Source organism: Sapajus apella, unplaced genomic scaffold (assembly GCF_009761245.1).
Source record: "Sapajus apella isolate SASKATOON/1434 unplaced genomic scaffold, GSC_monkey_1.0 scaffold109, whole genome shotgun sequence".
In the NCBI taxonomy this organism is placed as follows: Eukaryota; Metazoa; Chordata; class Mammalia; order Primates; family Cebidae; genus Sapajus; species Sapajus apella.
The window spans coordinates 3631435-3650108 of record NW_022437049.1 but is presented as its reverse complement, the minus strand read 5'-3'; the positions used below and the strand labels follow the sequence as shown (position 1 = coordinate 3650108).

The 18674-nt window shown below is 48.6% G+C and overlaps 1 protein-coding gene across 4 annotated transcripts in view; it reads right to left on the bottom strand.

Moving 5' to 3' along the window:
- Window positions 1-18674, bottom strand: part of MAPK4 (mitogen-activated protein kinase 4) — a 177744-nt gene that overhangs the window by 11432 nt on the left and 147638 nt on the right. For 3 of the 4 annotated variants that reach the window (XM_032259491.1, XM_032259490.1, XM_032259489.1), the window contains exon 3: window positions 4624-4768. In XM_032259491.1, the coding sequence (XP_032115382.1) occupies window positions 4624-4768 (145 nt within the window). Of the gene's footprint in view, window positions 1-4623; window positions 4769-15788; window positions 15905-18674 lie in introns of those variants that run through there. The other variant, XM_032259492.1, reaches the window with a different exon arrangement.

The following is an 18674-nucleotide window of genomic DNA, read 5'->3' as shown; positions in this document are numbered from 1 at the left end:
AGCTGCAGACAGAGATGGTGGGACTTTGCTCCCAAGCCCCTGATCCCTCTTCTGTGTGACACACAAACCAGTAGTACACAGCCTTGTGCTTGCAGTAGCTTCTTCAGCCACAGGGTGCAGTGGCAGAAAATGAGCCTCCCTCACTTGTCTGCTCCTGCCCAAGATCAAAGGTGTTATATGGGAGGCGGCCAGTGGGGCCTCCCTGGCAATCCATGGCCTGGGGCAGAAAGCAGGAGATTTGGTGGCAGACAGTCCTGGAGGTAGACCTAGCGCCCCCACATTCTCCCTAGCCACCCCTTGTGGAATGAGGATGATTATTTATACATGGAATGAGTATTATAAGGAGTCGACTATGTTGGCAGATGAAGGCTTCTGGGGAAACACCTATGTAGTAGATGGTTAATAATTATTGACTTCCTTTGCTTCTAGGAGCTGGGGAAGAGCAATGAAAGAAGCTGATGAAAAGAAGAAGCTGATGAAATAAGTCCATGTTGGGGATTTATGTCCTAATCATCCCTGAGTGATTCTTTGTGACAGATGTCACTTGGGGGAGGCATCTTAACAGTGAGTCTACTAAGCCACCACTGAGGATGGGAGAAGGTGTGAAGGACGGTCAATGTCCCTTTCCTACTGAAAGAATGTCCTTTCCATGTCACACTAGCTGTTGCCTTCCCTGCCTCTATTGCAACAAGGGGTGGCCATGTGACTCACACAGGGACAGGAATCTCCTGGAAGGACTCTCGGGGAAGATGATCCTCCCTGGAAAGAGAGAAATGCAAGGAGAGCTGTCTGGCTGCCCCGACTGACCCCTCCCTACCTTTCTTCATTGGACACTTCCGCATGCAAACCTGAAAGCTACTGCAACCATCTCGTGACCACAGACAGTGAGCCTGATGATGAGATGTCAGTAGACTGTGGATTAAACAGTCTTGTCTAGGCTCTCCGTAGTCACCTGCCTGCTGTGGCACAGAGAAGCCCAGCTCTCCTCCGTCTGGCCTGAAGGTTGTCAGCTTGATGGCAGGGCAAGTGGAGCAGAGCCCTGTGAGCTGAGGGTTCAAGGCCAGGAAAACAGGGGCAGCCAGACACCCAGATCATGGTGGCAGGGCCAGATATGTTGAGCCATCTAGAGGTTATTGACTATGGCTAGAGCAGAAAGAGTCTCTGAGTCAGAATCCAGGGTGAGACCTCTCTCCCTCCTGTTCCTTTCTCCCCTGCCTTGAATTGGATGGAAAATATGGAACGGGGAGGTCTTTGCAATTTCACTTAGAAAAATAAGAGAGTAGGATGACTCACCCTGGGCACAGATAGGTTCACTGTGTATTGTTTTTTGTTTGTTTTTAACCCTTTGTGTCCCCTGCTGGACCATCAGACCTTAGGGAACAGAGACTATGTCTTCCTCAGTCTTGCATCCCCAGTACATGGTCAAGGATACACCCAAAGCACAAAATCCACCAGAGGGAAAGCTGGTAGGGGCTGCTGAGAGTCCACGGGGCACATGAAGACATTTGTACTCGGGGCCTAAATGCTTGGACACATGCCCTGACTTCTGCTTCATCTGACTTTCCTGCCATTGTTTTGATTTTACCTTTTGTGTCGACTCTGTCTCAAAATAAAGACTTTCTCAGCTCTTCAGACATGGCTTTGTCTTAAAGCCCTGCCAGCGTTCCCTTAGAAAGGCCACGCTCAGCCATTTCTTCTCCTCTGAGCTCATTTCCCAACCCTGCATTACTTGAAACCAAGTAACTTGTTAAATAAGAGGTGGGATATCCCGGGCCCCTTCTCAGGCTGGCATTTAGAACTCTGTCTCAGGATCCTAAGTTCCCTGGAGAGGGCTTTGTCTGACTTTCCCCTGCTTCCTCACTGTCCCCTTGCCCCACAGCAATGCCTCTCCCCATCCCTAGCACTATATTCTGTGCACACAGCAGATGAGCAGCTGTCAGAGCGAGGGACTCTGACAGACAAGTGAGCAGCTCTCTTTCACCTGTGGGCTTAGGCGGTCTGCAGTGCCCCTGAGCTAATCACTATACCAGCCGCCCATATGTGGTCACTCTACAGTGAGTAAGAACAGCAGGCCAGCAACTGAGAATTGTCAGCTCCTCGTGGGGCTGCAGGGGATCTTGCGTAGCCCGGCCACTTGCAGGCTCAGGTTGGTAGACAGAAAGTCAGGATTTCCGGGTGGACAGTGCCCACTAAGGACATGCCTTTGCTCTCAGGAGATACCAGAAGGGCCGCTGCTGTCTTATTTTTTTGTGGGGCTCAGGGACTTTGATGGGGGGAATCTTATTAGGTCTTGGGGTTCTGAAATGGGGCTGGGGTAATGCTATCCTCTCCCTTCCCTCTCCCTTTCCTTCCCAACACCAGCAGGGCGGGGTAGCCCCAGGAGCCCAGGCCTGCCAATGCAGGCTGTGAGTGCTGGCCATGCCGCCTGTGAGCTGTTGGCCGGAGAGAAAACACACTCCCCCTGGGCCACACTGCAGTCATCAAGCAAGCAAGGGATGGGGTGGGGCCTTCTCAGGCCTTCCAGCCTTCACGTCCTTTTCCCTTCCCCGACACACAGCTTCCCAGCGCCTGCTACTCTGATGCTGTCTTCAGATCTCTCCTCCCCTGAGCGGCTCTGGGTGATGACACAAAGTCGGCTATGGGGAGGACAGGCTGACAACAAGGGCAGGGCAGCGAGTGTCCCAGGAACTGAGGAGGTGGGGCTCTGCGGACAGGACAGGAGATGAGTGAGCCACATCAGCCTCACAGCCGGAATGACGTGGGACCAACTGTTGGGGGGAGGCTGTGATGTAGGTGCCGACAGCCTTGGGCGGGGATGACGGGAGATGAGATGAGGGGCTGGCATGGGAGGACAGGTAGAGAAGAGCGGCCATCAGGGGGTTCACAGAGGAGGGCCGCTCTGTTAATAGCAGGGAAGCCATGGTGAGCAAGGATGCAGAGGCTCTATCCCACTCTGTGGGGCATGGCAGAGAGGATGGCCTTCATTCCAAAGAGTCAAGGGGAGATGGTGTCCCACGAGGAGAAGCAGGGGGGGCCGAGGAGGCAGGGAGAGCTCTCCGCAGGGAGGCCGAGGCCGAGACAGCGTGGTTGTGGGGAGGGGCAGGGCTGTGACCATGGAGGAGGTCAGGCAGGAGGACCGGGTATGAGATGGCCCAGAGGTCTGTAGGGGTTTAGAATCCAGGCAGAGGACAGGTGACAAGGGGGCAGGTCATCAGGGCTCTGTCTGCCAAGCTGCGGCCATAGCCTGTGGAGACTGGCCTCCCTGTGGTTCTCTACCAGGGGTGATCTGGAATATTTCTGGGCTTCCAGCCTCTGCAAAGTTAGTCTGGGTGGAGGGGGTGGATGATAATTCTTTGGGTAAGTGACAGCAGCACTTAGGGCTGAGGGTGGAAACTTGGGAAGGGCTGAAGGACACAGTGTGGAGGAAGAAGAGCCCGTGTGGGGTAAGAAGCAACTGAGGGGAACTTGCCAAAGAGGGAGAAGGAAGCCGCTAGCCCCGGGGAGCCGAGGGTTTCCAGAAGGAGGGGACGATCATCGCTGACTACTGCTACAGGATGAGGCCGAAATGGATTCCCCTGGATTAAGAACATGACAGTTTGGGTGGGAACAGCGTCAGACAGATGAAGGGGGAGTGAGCCACACTGCAGAGTGAGGAGAGAATGGAAGGGAGGGAGTGAGGAGAGCAAGTGCTCTTCCAAGCAAAGAGGGAGAGAGCGACAATGAGGATGAAGTGCAAAGGGAGTGCCAAATGGGATGACTCATGCCCTGGGGAGTTAGGAGAGACATCATGGAGGACAAGACACAAGCTGGGTTTTGAAGGTTCAGCAGGAGTTTTCTAAGCAGAGAAGGGGGTGTTTGTGGCAAGGTGAATACAACATGATGATGGATTAGGAAAACAGTGGGTCACCTGGTGTGGCTGAAGGATGGAGCAGTGGCAGGGAGTGGGGAGGAAGGGGCTAAAAATGTAGGGTGGGTGTGTTTTCAGCCATCAGGCTCAAGATGTTTGAGTAGAAGTAAGTCTTAGTCTATTCAGGCTGCCATAACAAAATACCACAGTCTAGCAAAATACCACAGCCTCGGTGGCATACAAACATTATTTCTCACAGTTCTAGAGGTTAGAAAATCCAAGATTAAGGAGCTGGCAGATTCGTGTCTGGTGAGGGGCCCATTCCTCCATAGATGGTGCCGTCTCAGTGTCTCCTCACACAGTGGAAGGGGCAAACAAGCTCCCTCCGGCCTCTGTTACAAGGGCACTAATCCCATTTATGAGTGCTCCATCCTCATGACCTAATCACCTTCTAAAGGCTCCACCTCCTAACAGCCTCACCCTGGGGGTTAGGATTTCAACCTGTGAATGTTAGGGGAACACAAGCATTTAGGCCATAGCAAAGTAGTTACGTGATTGCAAAAACTGCTGTGCTCAAAAGCTTATTATTTTTTTAGCCTCTCCAGTATTTTTGCCTGACAACATAACAAGGTGCCTCCCTATAGTGCCATAAAAGCCACAGAAGTAATTTCAGCACAAGATGAGCATGTTTTGTGACCACGTGTCTTTCGCACTCAGTTCTCCTTTCTATGGATCAACGCCAGATGAGAAGGAAGGTGGCAGAGTTAGTAACTCACCAGCAAAGAGCATTCTCCCTGTAAGCATCTCGGCCAGGATGCAGCCGGCGGCCCACATGTCGATGGCTTTGGTGTAGTTATTGGGGGAGAGGAGCAGTCGTGGGGAGCGGTACCACTTCGTTACCAACCCTTCCGACAGATAACCCTGAAAGACAAAATTTCAGGCCCCACTGAGCAGTCACTTCCGATACTCTCCACCCATGCCTCTTCCAGTTTCCCCTCCCACAAGCAGGCCTCTTTCAGAATCCTTTTCATTCTTGCCCCTTTCCTATTGATCTTGAAGGAGCATGAGTAAACAGAGGTCTGGTTAGAGGGCTGGACCTGGTTTGCGGGGTTCAAATCCTTTGATGAGAGAATTTTTTTGTTTTTTGAGACGGAGTTTCACTCTTGTTGCCCAGACTGGAGAGCAATGGCACAATCTGGGCTCAACTGCCTCCCAGTTTCAAGCGATTCTCCTGCCTCAGCCTACTGAGTAGCTGGGATTACAGGCATGTGTCACCATGCCTGGTTAATTTTGTATTTTTATTAGAGACAGGGTTCCTCCATGTTGGTCAGGCTGGTCTCAAACTCCTGACCTCAAATGATCTGCCCACCTCGGCCTCCCAAAATGCTGGAATTACAGGCATGAGCCACCGCACCTGGCTGAGAATCTTACGAGATCTGAGGGTTCTCCTTTGTAGAAAGGAATCCAGGTTATCAACATTTTGGAAGAAATGATTTCCCACCCCCACTTAACTCTGCATAACAAGTCTGTCCTCCTCTAGTAAGAAGATGGATAAACAGGAGCCCTGCTCAAGTTCATTACTGCCAGCGACAGAGTAACCATGAGACACTGGCATTCCCTTTATCCAGAGGCTGACTCTCAGAAGTAGCCATACACTTGAATTCAAGCTGGTTGCTTTGACACTGAAGATTAGAATTAATGCTGCCACAAAGCCAGGCACCAGGCTCCTGCTGAGAACAGATAAGGCCATCTTCATAACGGATGCAGGGAAACGCTATGCGGAAGTAGTCCTGAACAACAAAGTGGACACAGCTTTTGTTGGCCCATGAGATTCTGGGAGTTCTACCTGGTGTCGCTTTGGAGGAATAAATGTCCTAGCTGATTCTGCCCATGGCTCAGTGATTTGTGGTCTGAGATGGACTCCCTCCTTATACAGCGAGGACATATACCCATATGTGACTTAGGAAAATGTACCCAGGGAATTTAGAAATTGTTTTCTACATAATTCAGAAAGCTGGGCCAAGAGTGACATCTGGAAAATGTCCATTTGGATTCCCTAGAACAGTCTTTCTAAAGTAAGAAAAACCAGTGTAGACCCACTGGGGGTTAAGACGAGACAGTTAGGACTGAGGGGATCCAATGGGAGATTCCAGGGATGGTCTCGCTGCAGTTCCCAGTTTTGCATCTGCACTTCCCTTTCTATGGATGTGGAAGTATCACAGTCTCAGGTTAAAGCAGATGAAAAGCTAAGAAGCTCAGGACCCATGAGCTTCTGACCTATTGATCTGAAATCCCTTCATTTGTTCAGCAAAGATTTATTGAATGTGTAAAACCTTTGCAAAGCCCTGAATTAGGACAGCAGTTTTCCCCCCTCTGTGGCATGTATTTCCTCTGAGTAGAGCCTCAAACTGGTAGAAGGAAGGAGGAAAAGCGGAAGACACCCTTCAGCTGGAAATCACTAGAGCATCCCATGCCCTGGCCTTGATACTGTCACCCAAATGAAATCCTTAGAATTTGGAGAATGTGCCCTCTTCCTCTGTCCTTTGGGCATTTGGCTATGTACATTCCATGAAGGATGTCATCCTACTCACTGTGCTACCAGCTGATACACTCAGGTCAACTTTCTCTCAGATGCTTCCTTGTTTTGTTGCTGTTTCTTTACTTCTCTGCATCCCCACCCCTCCAAGGACCACTAGACTATGCACCTCTCATGGGCAGCAGCTGTATCTTGTTCTGCAGCTACTGTGCATTCCCCAGAACCATGCCTCCTAAGAAGTGTTCAATAAACACTGCTGAACTGCTGAATGAATGAATGAAAAAGGAACATCTCATATGCTCTGGACCGCCTCCAAAATGTAGGCACCTTCTGCAGGGAAGATGAGTGGAACCTGGACCTCCTTGTAGTCAAGGGTATAAAAGAAGAGGATCAGTGGATGAGATCAAGGGTTCTCCTTTGTAGAAAGGAATTAAGGACCAGGATCAGTGGATCCTCTTCTACACACTTGACTATAAGGAGGTCCGTGTTCCACTTTCCAAGGTGGGTAAGGAATTTACATAAGTTGACAGCCACTTATGCCTTGTCTTGTTCCAAAAAGGGATTGGCCAATGTAATTTTTATAGGAGTGTAATTGCTTTAAAAGCCAAGTTTATTGAAGTATAATTTACACAGGGTAAAATTCACTAGTTCTATGAGTTTTGACAAACACATAGTCATGTCACCACAATCACAATCAAGACACGTAATAATTCCATTATCTCAAACAATTCCCTCCTGCCCTCTTCTGGTCACCCCTAGTCTCAGCCCCTAGCAACTGCTCCTTTCTGTCTCTCTAGTTTTACTTCTATGTAAATGGAAAGACAGTATGTAGCCTTTTAAGTCAGAATTCCTTCACTTAGCAATCTGAGACTCATCCACCATGTGTTCTGTGTCTACAGTAGAGTGTAAGGAATTTAAGTTTGATTCTAAAAGTTACAGAAACAAGCCAAATACTGTCTGTAGAAGTTAATTTCTGGGTGGGTGGGTTCTAAAAGAATAGTCTGGTTTTATTTTCAGTCAGAGGGTGAGATTGACAGGGAAAGACTAAAGGAAGAGCATCCAGTGGGAGGTAGCTTCAGGGGAGTTTTCTCTGATATGTAAATGCACAGTCTTTTATGAAACAGAATGGTCTGAAATTGACATCTGCCTCTTCTCAGAGTCTAGGGCTAAAGAAAAGTGGGCACAGGGGGCTTTTTTCTGAAACACTTGCCCTGAAAGTGAAAGAAAGATGTTGACATGGGTAAGGCCACTCTTGGGCCAGGATTACGGACCAAGTCATGACAGGAGCTAAGCAAGTCCTTCTCCAGCAATTCCTTATTTTTCTGTTTTTTTTTTTTGGAGTCTTGCTCTGTCACCAGGCTGGAGTGCAATGGTGCCATCTCGGCTCACTGCAACCTCCACCTCCTGGGTTCAAGGGAATTCTTCTGCCTTAGCCTCCCGAGTAGCTGGGACCACAGGCATGTGCCACTATGCCTAGCTAATTTTTTTGTATTTTTGCCCGCCTCAGCCTCCCAAAGTGCTGGGATTACGGGCATGAGCCAACATGCCCGGCCCTTTCTTATTTTTTAATGAAAAACAAGAACCTGCTGAATTTTTAACTGGTAGCTATAAATAAATCACCACTTCCTTCTCAGTTTGGTGTTCAAGAGGTTTGTTTTATGGCCTTTCCTGCTTCACTTAGAGACAGGTGCTTGCATTCTGTCACCCAGGCTGGCGTGCAGTGGCGCAATAGTGGCTCACTACAACCTCTGCCTCCCAGGCTCAAGGGATCCTCCCACCTCAGCCTCCAAGGAGTTGGGACACCAGGTGCGCACCACCACATCCAGCTAATTTTTGTATGTTTTGTAGAGATGGGGTTTCGTCATGTTGCCAAGCTAGTCTCAAACTCCTGAGCTCACGTGGTCTGCCTGCCTTGGCCTTTTGAAGTGCTGAGATTACAGGCATGAACCACTGTGCTCGACCCTTAAAGGGGAATTGTTGATATGTTTCAGAAGTCACAGGGCTGAGAAGAATTTGGAAAGGTACGGCATCTTATGTCAAGCTGGTGCAAGAGAAGCCCCAGGAAGGGGAGCTGGGAATATATTGGAAGCTCCATTCCCAGATCTGGGGGCAGACACATTGGACCAGGGTCTGGCTGTCAGCTGAGCTGAGCCCTGTGTGTCTGAATGGGAAAGGCTCTGGGGCCCACAACATGGTACTGGTGATCTGAATTCAAGAGAGGACTTTCAGTTGAGTGAATGGGGCGAAATTCAGAATTTTCTACAAAAAAAAAAAAAATTTTGCTTTTCTGTGTCGATAGCACTCACGCAAACATGGTGAATGTTTCTAAAACCTGCTGGAATTTCTGTAAGAAGTGTGGCAAGCACCAACCCCACAAAGTGACACAGTACAAGAAGAGCAAGGATTCTCTGTATGCCCAGGGAAAGTGGCGTTATGACAGGAAGCAGAGTGTATGGTGGGCAAACTAAGCTGATTTTCCGGAAGAAGGCTACAACTACAAAGAAGATCGTGCTAAGCCTTGAGTACGCTGAGCCCAAGGGCAGATCTAAGAGAACGCTGGCTATTAAAAGATGCAAGCATTTTGAACTGGGAGGAGATAAGAAGACAAAAGGCCAAGTGATCCAGTTCTAAGTGTCTTCTTTCATGAAGACAATAAAATCTTGAGTTTATGTTAAAAAAAAAAATCTTTAAAGAATGTCCAGACGGTGGCAGGTGGGGAGCTGGGGAGAGATAGTAAGGGGAGAGATGCCAGATGTAGGTGTTGGGGAGGAAGACAGCAAATCACACTGCCACGTGTGTGCCTATGCAACAATCTTGTATGTTCTTCACATGTACCCCAAAACCTAAAATGCAATAAAATAAATAAATGGAAGAAAAAAAAAGAATATCCATAAGTGGAGACCCAATTTTATTAAAAGAGCTCATAAATCAATAAGTATACTGGCTCAAAAAAAAAAAAATCCTCAAGTAGACTTCTGCCCAAGCCTGCGGGATGAGGATAGTTTCAGCTCCATTTGGATGTAGAGATGCATTCCTCTGTGATCAGACCTAGTCTTCCCTGCCGTGGTAGGCCCATGCACAGGGTGGCCGAGGAGGGAGGGGGCCGAACAGCAGGCACACTCGGTGCACAGGTGGGTGCATCTGCATGCGGCTGTTGCAGGCCAGCTGGGGCCGGCCTCTGGCGTGAGGCTTTTCTGACATCACTGCTCTGAAGTGCACACTCCCACAATTCTCTGTGACCACCACTTGGAGCACAAGAAACCAGACCGGAGTGGCCCCTTCCTCAACATCTCTTTCCTCCTGCCACCTGTTCCCACTGGGAGGCAGATGAACATGGTTTCCTTTCTAGACCCTTTTAAGGGGCATTGGGGCCTTCGTCAGCTATTGTTCCCACCCACCCATTTTGCTGTCCCTTTAGAGTCATGGACAGCCCATGGGAGGTTCTGGCTTTGAAAGCTTCAAAGGTGTTTGGGAAATAATCTAGCAGCAGCTGCCCTGTGAAGAGCGTAATTAGGGGCCCCTGACAGATCTAGAGAGAAGGTATAATTAAAGCTCTGAACATTCTCTTTGCAGAGGTGGCAGGGAAGCTGCCCTTGGTCCCAGCTGCCTGCTGGGGAATTCAGAACAGCTTGATCAAAGTCACTCCAGAAGGGTGGGCACTCTGAGCTGCTCCGGTGAGCGCATGCTGGGTAGGCACCAGTTCTGATCTCCTGTGCCTGCCCTTGCTGTGCTCTCACTGCCTGCTCTCTTGTGTCTGGGAGTTGGAAGGTTGGGCAAGAAGGCTCAATCCAATAAAGCTTCTACTATACCCTTTAATGATAATGTGCCCACTAATCCCTCAAGGGCATAACGAATCTATTTATTTATTTATTTGTGACGGGGTCTCGCTCTGTTGCCCAGGCTGGAGTACAGTGGTGCCATCTCTGCTCTCTGCAACCTCCGCCTCCTGGGTTCAAGTGGATCCTCCCACCTCAGCCTCCCAAGTAGCTGGGACTACAGGCGCATGCCACCATACCTAGCTAATTTTTGTATTTTTTGTAGAGATGAGGTTTTGCCATGTTGCCCAGGCTGGTTTCAAACTCCTGAGCTCAAGTGATCCTCCCTTTGGAAAACCTCAGTTTTCCAAAGTGCTGGGATTACAGTTGTGAGCCACTGTGCCTGGCCTGGTATGGTGAATTTAGATGAGAAAACATTCCCCAAGAATAAAACCCCAGTCAACTTTAGCTCTGGGGTGGGGGTGAAGACAGGGTGAGAAGGATTGCTTTTCCTTTCATGCTGAATCAATGTTTAGGGCTGCCCCTCTTTCCAGGCTAGGATGATGAGAGTCTCTGACAGCATTTCACGTGGTTAGAGAGATGAAATGTTAATATGAAAAAAAAAATGCAAGGACCAGGAAGTAATCATGGCCAACATTTCTGTGGGACTTACCCTGTGCCCAGCATGGTGTTAGTATTTTACATGAATTTGATGCAGGCCCTACACAGAGTAGTAAAATGATGGCACCAAGGTGCTGTAACTGAGAAGCGGTCAGGAGTGTTTGTCTTCAGCACCCATCACTTACATACTGCAAGGCCTTCCCCCATCCCTAATGACATGCTTGTGAATTCACAAGTACTTTGAGAGAAGTGCTTGTGAATATGCAGACCACTCAGAGCCATGGACTTGGAGTCCTCCAATCCGAATCTTGAATGAGCTCCCCAGGGGAGGTGAATACGCCCCTCCTAGTGTGGAAGGAGTTTCAGTGTAGGTTGCATGAGGGCCATGTGTGTCTCTGCTTTTCTGATTAGCACTGGACAGGCCTGCGCCCTGTAGTGGGCCCCTTCCAAGTCTTACTAGTGGGTGGGCACTCGTGGAGCAAAGTGGCTGCAGGCTCTGTGCTCCCCCTCCACCCCTGTCACACTTCCCCCCATTCCCTGGGCTGTCTGGAGAGCAGGGCTCAGGATTAATGAGCTCAGAAAGGACCCTGGCACTGCACTTCCTTGGAAGAGGTAGAAATGCACAGAGCGCCCCAGTCTGATCCAGGAGAAACTAGTTCAAGCCAAAAAGAAACCAGGCTGCGGAGAGGAAAAACTTAGCTTAGGGGAAAAGTGAGGCTGTGGCCTGGAGACTGTGATTCTTTCAGGGGACTGGGTTCCCAGGAGGAGCAGTGGAAATCGAAGGCCTGTCACACAAGAACCTGGCAGTTTTAGTCTGGAGCACGGGGAAGGGGCAGGCGTGAGAGCTGCCTGCAGACATTTGCAAGGCTGTCATGTAGAAGAGGAGCAAACCTTGTTCTCTGAGGCTCTGGGGACAGCCGAAAGCCAATGTGTGAGACAGAAATCTATGCGACATGATAATACCAGCTAACATTTATTGAGCTCCTCAGACTGTTTTATCTGCTTTATATGGATTAGCTCATTTCATCCTCCCAGCAATCCCATGGGGGTAGGGACTCTCATGATAGTCATTTTACAGGGAAGAAACTGAGGCACAGAGAGGGTAAGCAACCTGTCCATACTCACACTGGCTGTAAGTGGCACAGCTGGAATTCAACCCCAGGCTGTGCAGATGTAGCTCCTTTGATCTGAATAGAGGCTTCCATTGCCTCTCACATAAGAGAAACCGACCTCTAAGGCTGCCAGGGCTATCTGTGGGGGCCTGGGCTGTCTAGACAGGCAGAGGGTCCAAGCACAGAACAGACAGTCTTGAGGAGACATGTGCCAACACTGTCTTCCTGGTGGAGGCCCTAAAGCATGGCTTCTCAAACTTTGGGGTGCTCTCAGATCCCTCAAGGACCTCGACTGGTTAAGTGCAGATTCCATTTCTCAGTCTAAACAAGGCGATGATGCTGCTGCAGTTCAGAGGACCACACTTGGACCAGCAAGTCCCTAGATGGTCTTTATGATGCTGGCCTGCTTTAGGAAATTACGATTTGCTTTACTTAAAGGCCAGGCAGATTTCTCAAACTGAGCAGCAGACTGACCTATAATAGGGGTTAATTCTTTGAGTTACAGACACTCATCAAAAGATCATTTAGAAGACCAACATCCTCCCAGAGGTCCTGCTACAGCAGACACATACAGCCTCTCTTCTGGAGTCTTCTCCCTCTGAAGGCATAATTCTTATTTGTGCCAATGTACATATGAAGCACGTGAGAAACCTTTTTAAAAAGGAATAATACTACAGCCAAATAGCAAACTCATTCCATTAAACTCATTTCCAGCAAAACATGCAGCAGGGACTCTCAAATGGAGGGAGGGAACACATCACAAAGCCTGGCTCACATGGCAATCGCTGGTAAATCATCTGGCACGTTCTATTATGCAGCTAAAATAAATATGGGTGAAGAAACTGTATACCTAAATCAGCTGCACTGAATTTTCATGAACTTCTAAGATGCCCTACACGCCGATCCCCATTCAGGACTGTCCCTCCCCCACTCCACCCTCTGGGGATCCTGGCCAGATCCAGAAATTCACCATCTCTTCCCAGGTTTCCATGGAAATCAACCAAAAGCTCATATAAACTCCCACAGGCCTGCAGGCCCTTGTTGGACACCCCAGACCCCGTGTGCACACTTCCTTTTACTTAACAAAAATTATAATAAAATTGCCGTAAAAATGTAATTGTGATAAAATACACATACCATAAAATTCACCATGTTAACCGTTAAACGTACAGTTCAGTGGCATTAAGTACTTTCACAGTGCTGTACAACCATCACCACCATCCACCACCAGAGCTATTTTCTTTCCTTTTTTTTTAAGACAGAGTCTCACTTTGTCACCAAGTCTGGAGTGCAGTGGCGTGATCATGACTTACTGCAGTCTCGACCTCTTCGGGAAGCTAAAGCGATCTTTGTGTTTGAAGTAGCTGGGACTACAGGTGTGCACCACCATGCCTGGCTAACTTGTATTCTTTGTAGAGATGGGGTTTTGCCATTTTGCCGAGGCTGCTCTTGTATTGCTGAGCTCAAGTGATCCAACTGCCTCCTTGGCCTCTCAAAGTGCTGGGATTATAGGCAAGAGCCACTGCACCTGGCCAAGAACTTTCATCTTGCAAAACTGAAAGTCTGTCCCCCTTAAACAGTAACTTTACCCTTACCCCCTGCCTCTGGCCACCACCATGCTACTTTCTATCTGTACGAGTTTGACTGCTCTAGGGAACTCACAGAAGTGGAATCATACAGGCTTTGTCCTTTGGCATCTGGCTTATTTCACTTAGCATAATGTATTTCTCCTTACTTTTAAATAGTGGGAAAGTGGGAGCAATGGAGTTGGGCTTCTTTTTAAAAAGCACTTTGTTGAATGTGGTTGTCTTCTAATTCAGCTCGAGCTCACCATCTGATAAAAGCTTTAGACATTATCCTCACGGGGTCCAAATCATGAACTCTGAATGCTATTACAAAGACTTAAATAACATGTTCTCTTTGTTCAGTGATGTACCAGGACTGGCAGCTCCATTACCACCATCCTCACCAGGACCAGTGGCTGGGCTGGGTTGAGAGGTGGGTGGAGGGATGATTTGGTTGGGCTGCTTCTGCCTCAGTTTCCCCATCTGCTTCTGCTGTTGGAGGGGCTACAAGTTCTCCTCTGTCGGGCATTAGCATCCTGGGTGCTGCATGACAACTGACAGCAGTCTTTAAGTGAGGAACCCTGCTAGGCCAAAGTGATTAATTTTTAATAGGCTGGTCTGTGTGCAAATGGCTGCTTTCAGTAAGATGCATTAACTGTCAGGCCATAAATAGACATCTGTCACGCTGGCTTTCAAGGGGAAATTTGGTGGCACTCTGGAGCAGTGGCTCTCAGGCCTGCTACAGGCTGGACATACCTGAGGAACTTAAAAAGAATCCCGACATTCAGGCCACATGCTGTGCCAGTCACTTCAGAGTCTCACGGGGTGGGATCCAGGCATCAGTGAGTTTTTTTGCAACTCCCCAAGTGATTCCAAAGTGTAGCTGTATTTGAGAACCAGCATCCCTTGAGGTCTTGAGTTCGTCTGCTTTAGAAAGGTAAGCAGTATTTTTATGGTTCCTGGATGAATACAGGTTTCCATTTCTACCTCCCCTCAGGATGAGATAAATCCTTGAGCAGCTACAGAGGTTTTCCCCAGATGGCTGAATCATAGGAAGTAAAAATTTACTGAAAAATCACTGATCGTAATAATAGCTATCGTTTATTGAGAGATTATGATGAGCCAGGCACTGTGCCAAGTACTGCTTTATGAATAGTGCATTTAATTACCAAAATGACCCTGTGAAACAGGTAGAGAGAGGGAGCTAACTGGAGCAAGGTCAAATTAATGAATAATTGGCAGAGCTGAGATCCAATCCCAGCAGTGAGTAAAACAAAGTCCCTGTAATCATGGAGTGTACATTTTGGTAGGAAAGACAGCTGAACAAACAAATGTGTGAAACGTCTAGTGGAGACAAGGGCAAGGAATGGAAATAAAGCCGGATAAGGAGGTAGAGAGTGATGGGGTGGGTGGTCCGGAAAGGACTCTCAGATAAGGGGACATTTGAGCAGAGACCAGAGTGAGTCAAGGGTGAGCCATGTGGCCATGTGGTAGAAGACATCAGAGACGATCTCCGAGCCCCAGGCCTCCCCTTTCTGTCCCCCACCTCTTCCTCTGAGGAGGGCAGAACCTTTCTCTTCCCTCCTAGCAAACTTTCCTCTCAGCTCCCTATACAGCCAGGTATATAACTGAGAGCATATTAGAGATGGGAGGGAATATCTGTTGACATCCATTCTGTACAAGGGATTTTGCCAGCAGTAGCTCAGCTCACCTCCTGAGAATGCTGTTGAAGGTGAGTGTTTCTTTTTCATTTTATATTTGCGGATATTACTGCAGGACCCTCCTCTCTGACTTAGCTGGCACGGCTTTGTGATCATACAGCATCCTGGACCCCTTCATCTCTAACTTCATAACTTGATAGCAGGGGTAGCCGTGAGGGCTCCTGAAGGCAAGAGCCAGCTGTTTTCTGTCCGCAGAGCACCCCTGCACAGGTTAGGTGCTCGCTTACAATCGGGTGAATGAATGGAGCACAAACTTTGAGCTAAAGGAATGATTGACATGCCATGAAATTCAGGAACTGACCACCAGACAGGAGAAAATTAGTTCCAAGTTTAATTGCTGTGTAAAAATCTCAGGACAAAGGTAGTGTCTGTGTTCAAGTCTAGCCCCTGCCGGGTGGGGTATGGCTGCAGCTTTCTATTGAACATGCTCTTCATGCTACGGTGTGGGGGCCAGACCCCTTGGGCTGCCAATCTTGCCTGGACCAACCTGAAGGTCCACCTCAGATCTTTACTGCACCCCTCCACACCTCCACCCTCAAGAAGAAAATGTGAGTCCAAAAGCACTTTTGAAAATGGGTAATAATAATGACCACCTGCCAGGTGCTGACCATGAGCTTGGGGCGCTCCTCACCCTCTCTGTCTCCTTCCATTCGGTCATCATGATGCTCTCCCAGAATGGCTGCTGTCATTGTCCCTACTCCACAGAAAAGACTGCAGAGGCAGGGAGGGTAACGACACAGCAGAGTCCAACATCACAGAGTCCTCCATCAGCCCTCCAGGCCCCAAAGTCCCCCTCCAACTCCAACCTCTTCACAGCTGCTCCCACTCCACAGGACTGAAACTCTTCCCAGTTTGATTTGCAGAGCACGCTCAGAACAAAAGGAACTTCCCTGACTTCTCCCTTCTCAGAAGGCTCTGGAATATGACCCACAATTCTTGTGATGCAATCAGTAGACTAAGAGAAATCAGAGAGAGATACACACTTTTTTTTTTTTTTTGGATACAGGATCTCACTTTGTCACTCAGGCTAAAGTGTAGTGGCTTAATCTCCTGGATTCAAGTGATCCCCCTCCTGCCTCAGCCTCCCAAGTAGCTGGGACTACAGGCACGTGCCACCAAGCCTGGCTAATTTTTGTACTTTTTGTAGAGACAGGGTTTCACCATGTTGGCCAGCTAGTCTCAAACTTCTGAGCTCAACTGTTGCACCCACCTCAGCCTCCCAAAGTGCTAGGATTACAGGCATGAGACACCGTGCCTGGCCTGTCTTGCTTTTTTCTATTGATGCAAGATGAGGGAGAACTTAAATGGGTCTGCAGAGTGTGACAGATTTTGGAGTCTCTGGGTAGACTCATTATACAGATGGTGTGGGAGGGAATGAAATGGGCCTTAGAGAGCTCACCTGAAGTTTTAAAAGTCTCTGTCACAGGGTCTGCCTGGGAAGGGCAGGTCTGGAAGGAAGAGGCTCCTGCTGGCCCAGCCTAAATGTAGACAGCAAGCAGCTCCCTGCAGAACATGGGGGATGCCCATTCTCCTCCTGAACTTGACCACCTGCCTGTCCTGGTACAGAGTCGCTGCTTTTAGTTAAGGTAGTGTTTCCTGAAATGAGTTCACATCAGAAGGTGTTAATAGCTAGCAGAGGAGATAGGATGTGTGTCCAAACACTCTTCGGACAGGCTGGCAACAACCAATGAGGTTTATTTATAAAGTCTCAGAATCTTCTTGATGGGGATTTAGTGTGTGGCTCTTGTCAAACGTCTTTGACCACTTATCCACTTTTTTCTAGGTGCATCATGGGGACCAATCTTAGGACAGGCTGTGAGGAATGCTGGGTAAGGTCAGCATTAATGTCATCACATGAATTCAATACCTGGGAGAGGAAACATATTGACCTGCTAAGCCGACTGTCTTCTGTTAGCAAGACGAATGTTTTGGTGCCTGCTGAATGCTCTGTGTGAATGGAGGTGCACGGCCTCCCCCACTTATCTGAGAGCCCCTGAGTGACGGGACCTCTTGGTATGGCCGGTGCCTGCAGATGGAATATACTGAAGGCAGGTGGCTGCATGTTACAAAAGCCATTAGAAATGCCAGCTACTTTCATTCCCCAGAGGCTGTGTCCCCTAGGAAAAGCAGGGATGGATGTTTTGGCTAGGAAAGGGAGGCCGGGCAAGGTGGGGAGCACAGGTTACTGGAGGAAGGAGGTGCCTGCTGGATGAGCGGCACTGAGACCACTGGCCAGGCTGGCCAGGCAGGGAAGAAGCACACGCAGCGGGGATGGAAGAGGGGAGTAAGCATGGGGAGGAGGGTGGCGAAAAGGCCCTGAGATCAACTCAAGAGGGGTCTCCAGCATTGCTTCTATTAGGGTCCGAATCCAACTCTTGGCTCAGTAACCCTGTCTGATCCTGACCTTGGGAAGGGTCTTTTTGCCCTGGTGACCAAGGTCTCACCTTGATGACCCAGGAAGCCTGCCTGGATCATACTATTAACAGGGGACCACATCATTTCTGCAGAAACTCTTCTGGGAAAACCTGCAAGTTGCAGGCAGGTGCACCACTTTTGAAGTACCCACATGCTGGGAGGCAGCTCCCAGGTCACCTGTTCCAGAGAATTACAGTCTCATTTCAGATGCTCTTTTAACAGGCCTTTACTAAGTGTTTCCAGTGGGTCTGGCCCCGTGTGTGGTACTCTGAATCAGGGGACTGTCTTCAGGGAGCTTACACTCCAGCTCTGGGCAGTAAGTATGCTGGTTCAACTGCAAAGACTATCATGAAAGCAGGGCACAGTCAACACTGGGTGAGGGCAGGGGGATGGGGCACTCACTGTATGAAGAAGGAAACAGAAAAGGGGCCAGATTGGATCTAGGTTTGGGGAGCCTCTTAAAAATACAAAATCATAAACACACAATTAGATATAAAAGTGGATATTTATGTTTAATCAGAAAAGTAACTGCAGCAAATTTAAAATTATAAAAAGCTGGTAAATACTACCAACAACACACAATTCATAAAAATAACATTTTTACTAATTAGCTGCTTGGCAAACTGCAGGGAGCAAATGTAAATGTGCTGCATAATCTCTGATCTTCTCTTCTGTGACTATTTTGTAATATGATTCTTTTGTTTTTTAAGAGATAGGGTCTTGCTATGTTGCCCAGGCTAGATTCAAACTTCTGGGCTCAAGTGAACCTCTGACCTTAGCCTCCTGAGTAGCTGGGACTACAGGCATGCATGCACCACCATGCCCAGCTTGAAAGATAACTCAGTTTTTGAAAGATAGTTAAAAAGATAACTGTCTTTCTTCTAGTGTGGTTGAACTTTAGCATGGTTGGTTTTTTTTTTTTTTTTTTTTTTTTTTTTTAAGACAGAATCTCTCTCCATCACCCAGGCTGGAGTGCAGTGGCATGATCTCGGCTCACTGCAACATCTACCTCCTGGGCCCCAGTGGTCCTCCCACCTCAGCCTTTCCAGTAGCTGGGAACACAGGGGTGTACCACCATGCCCAGCCATTTTTTTCTATTTTT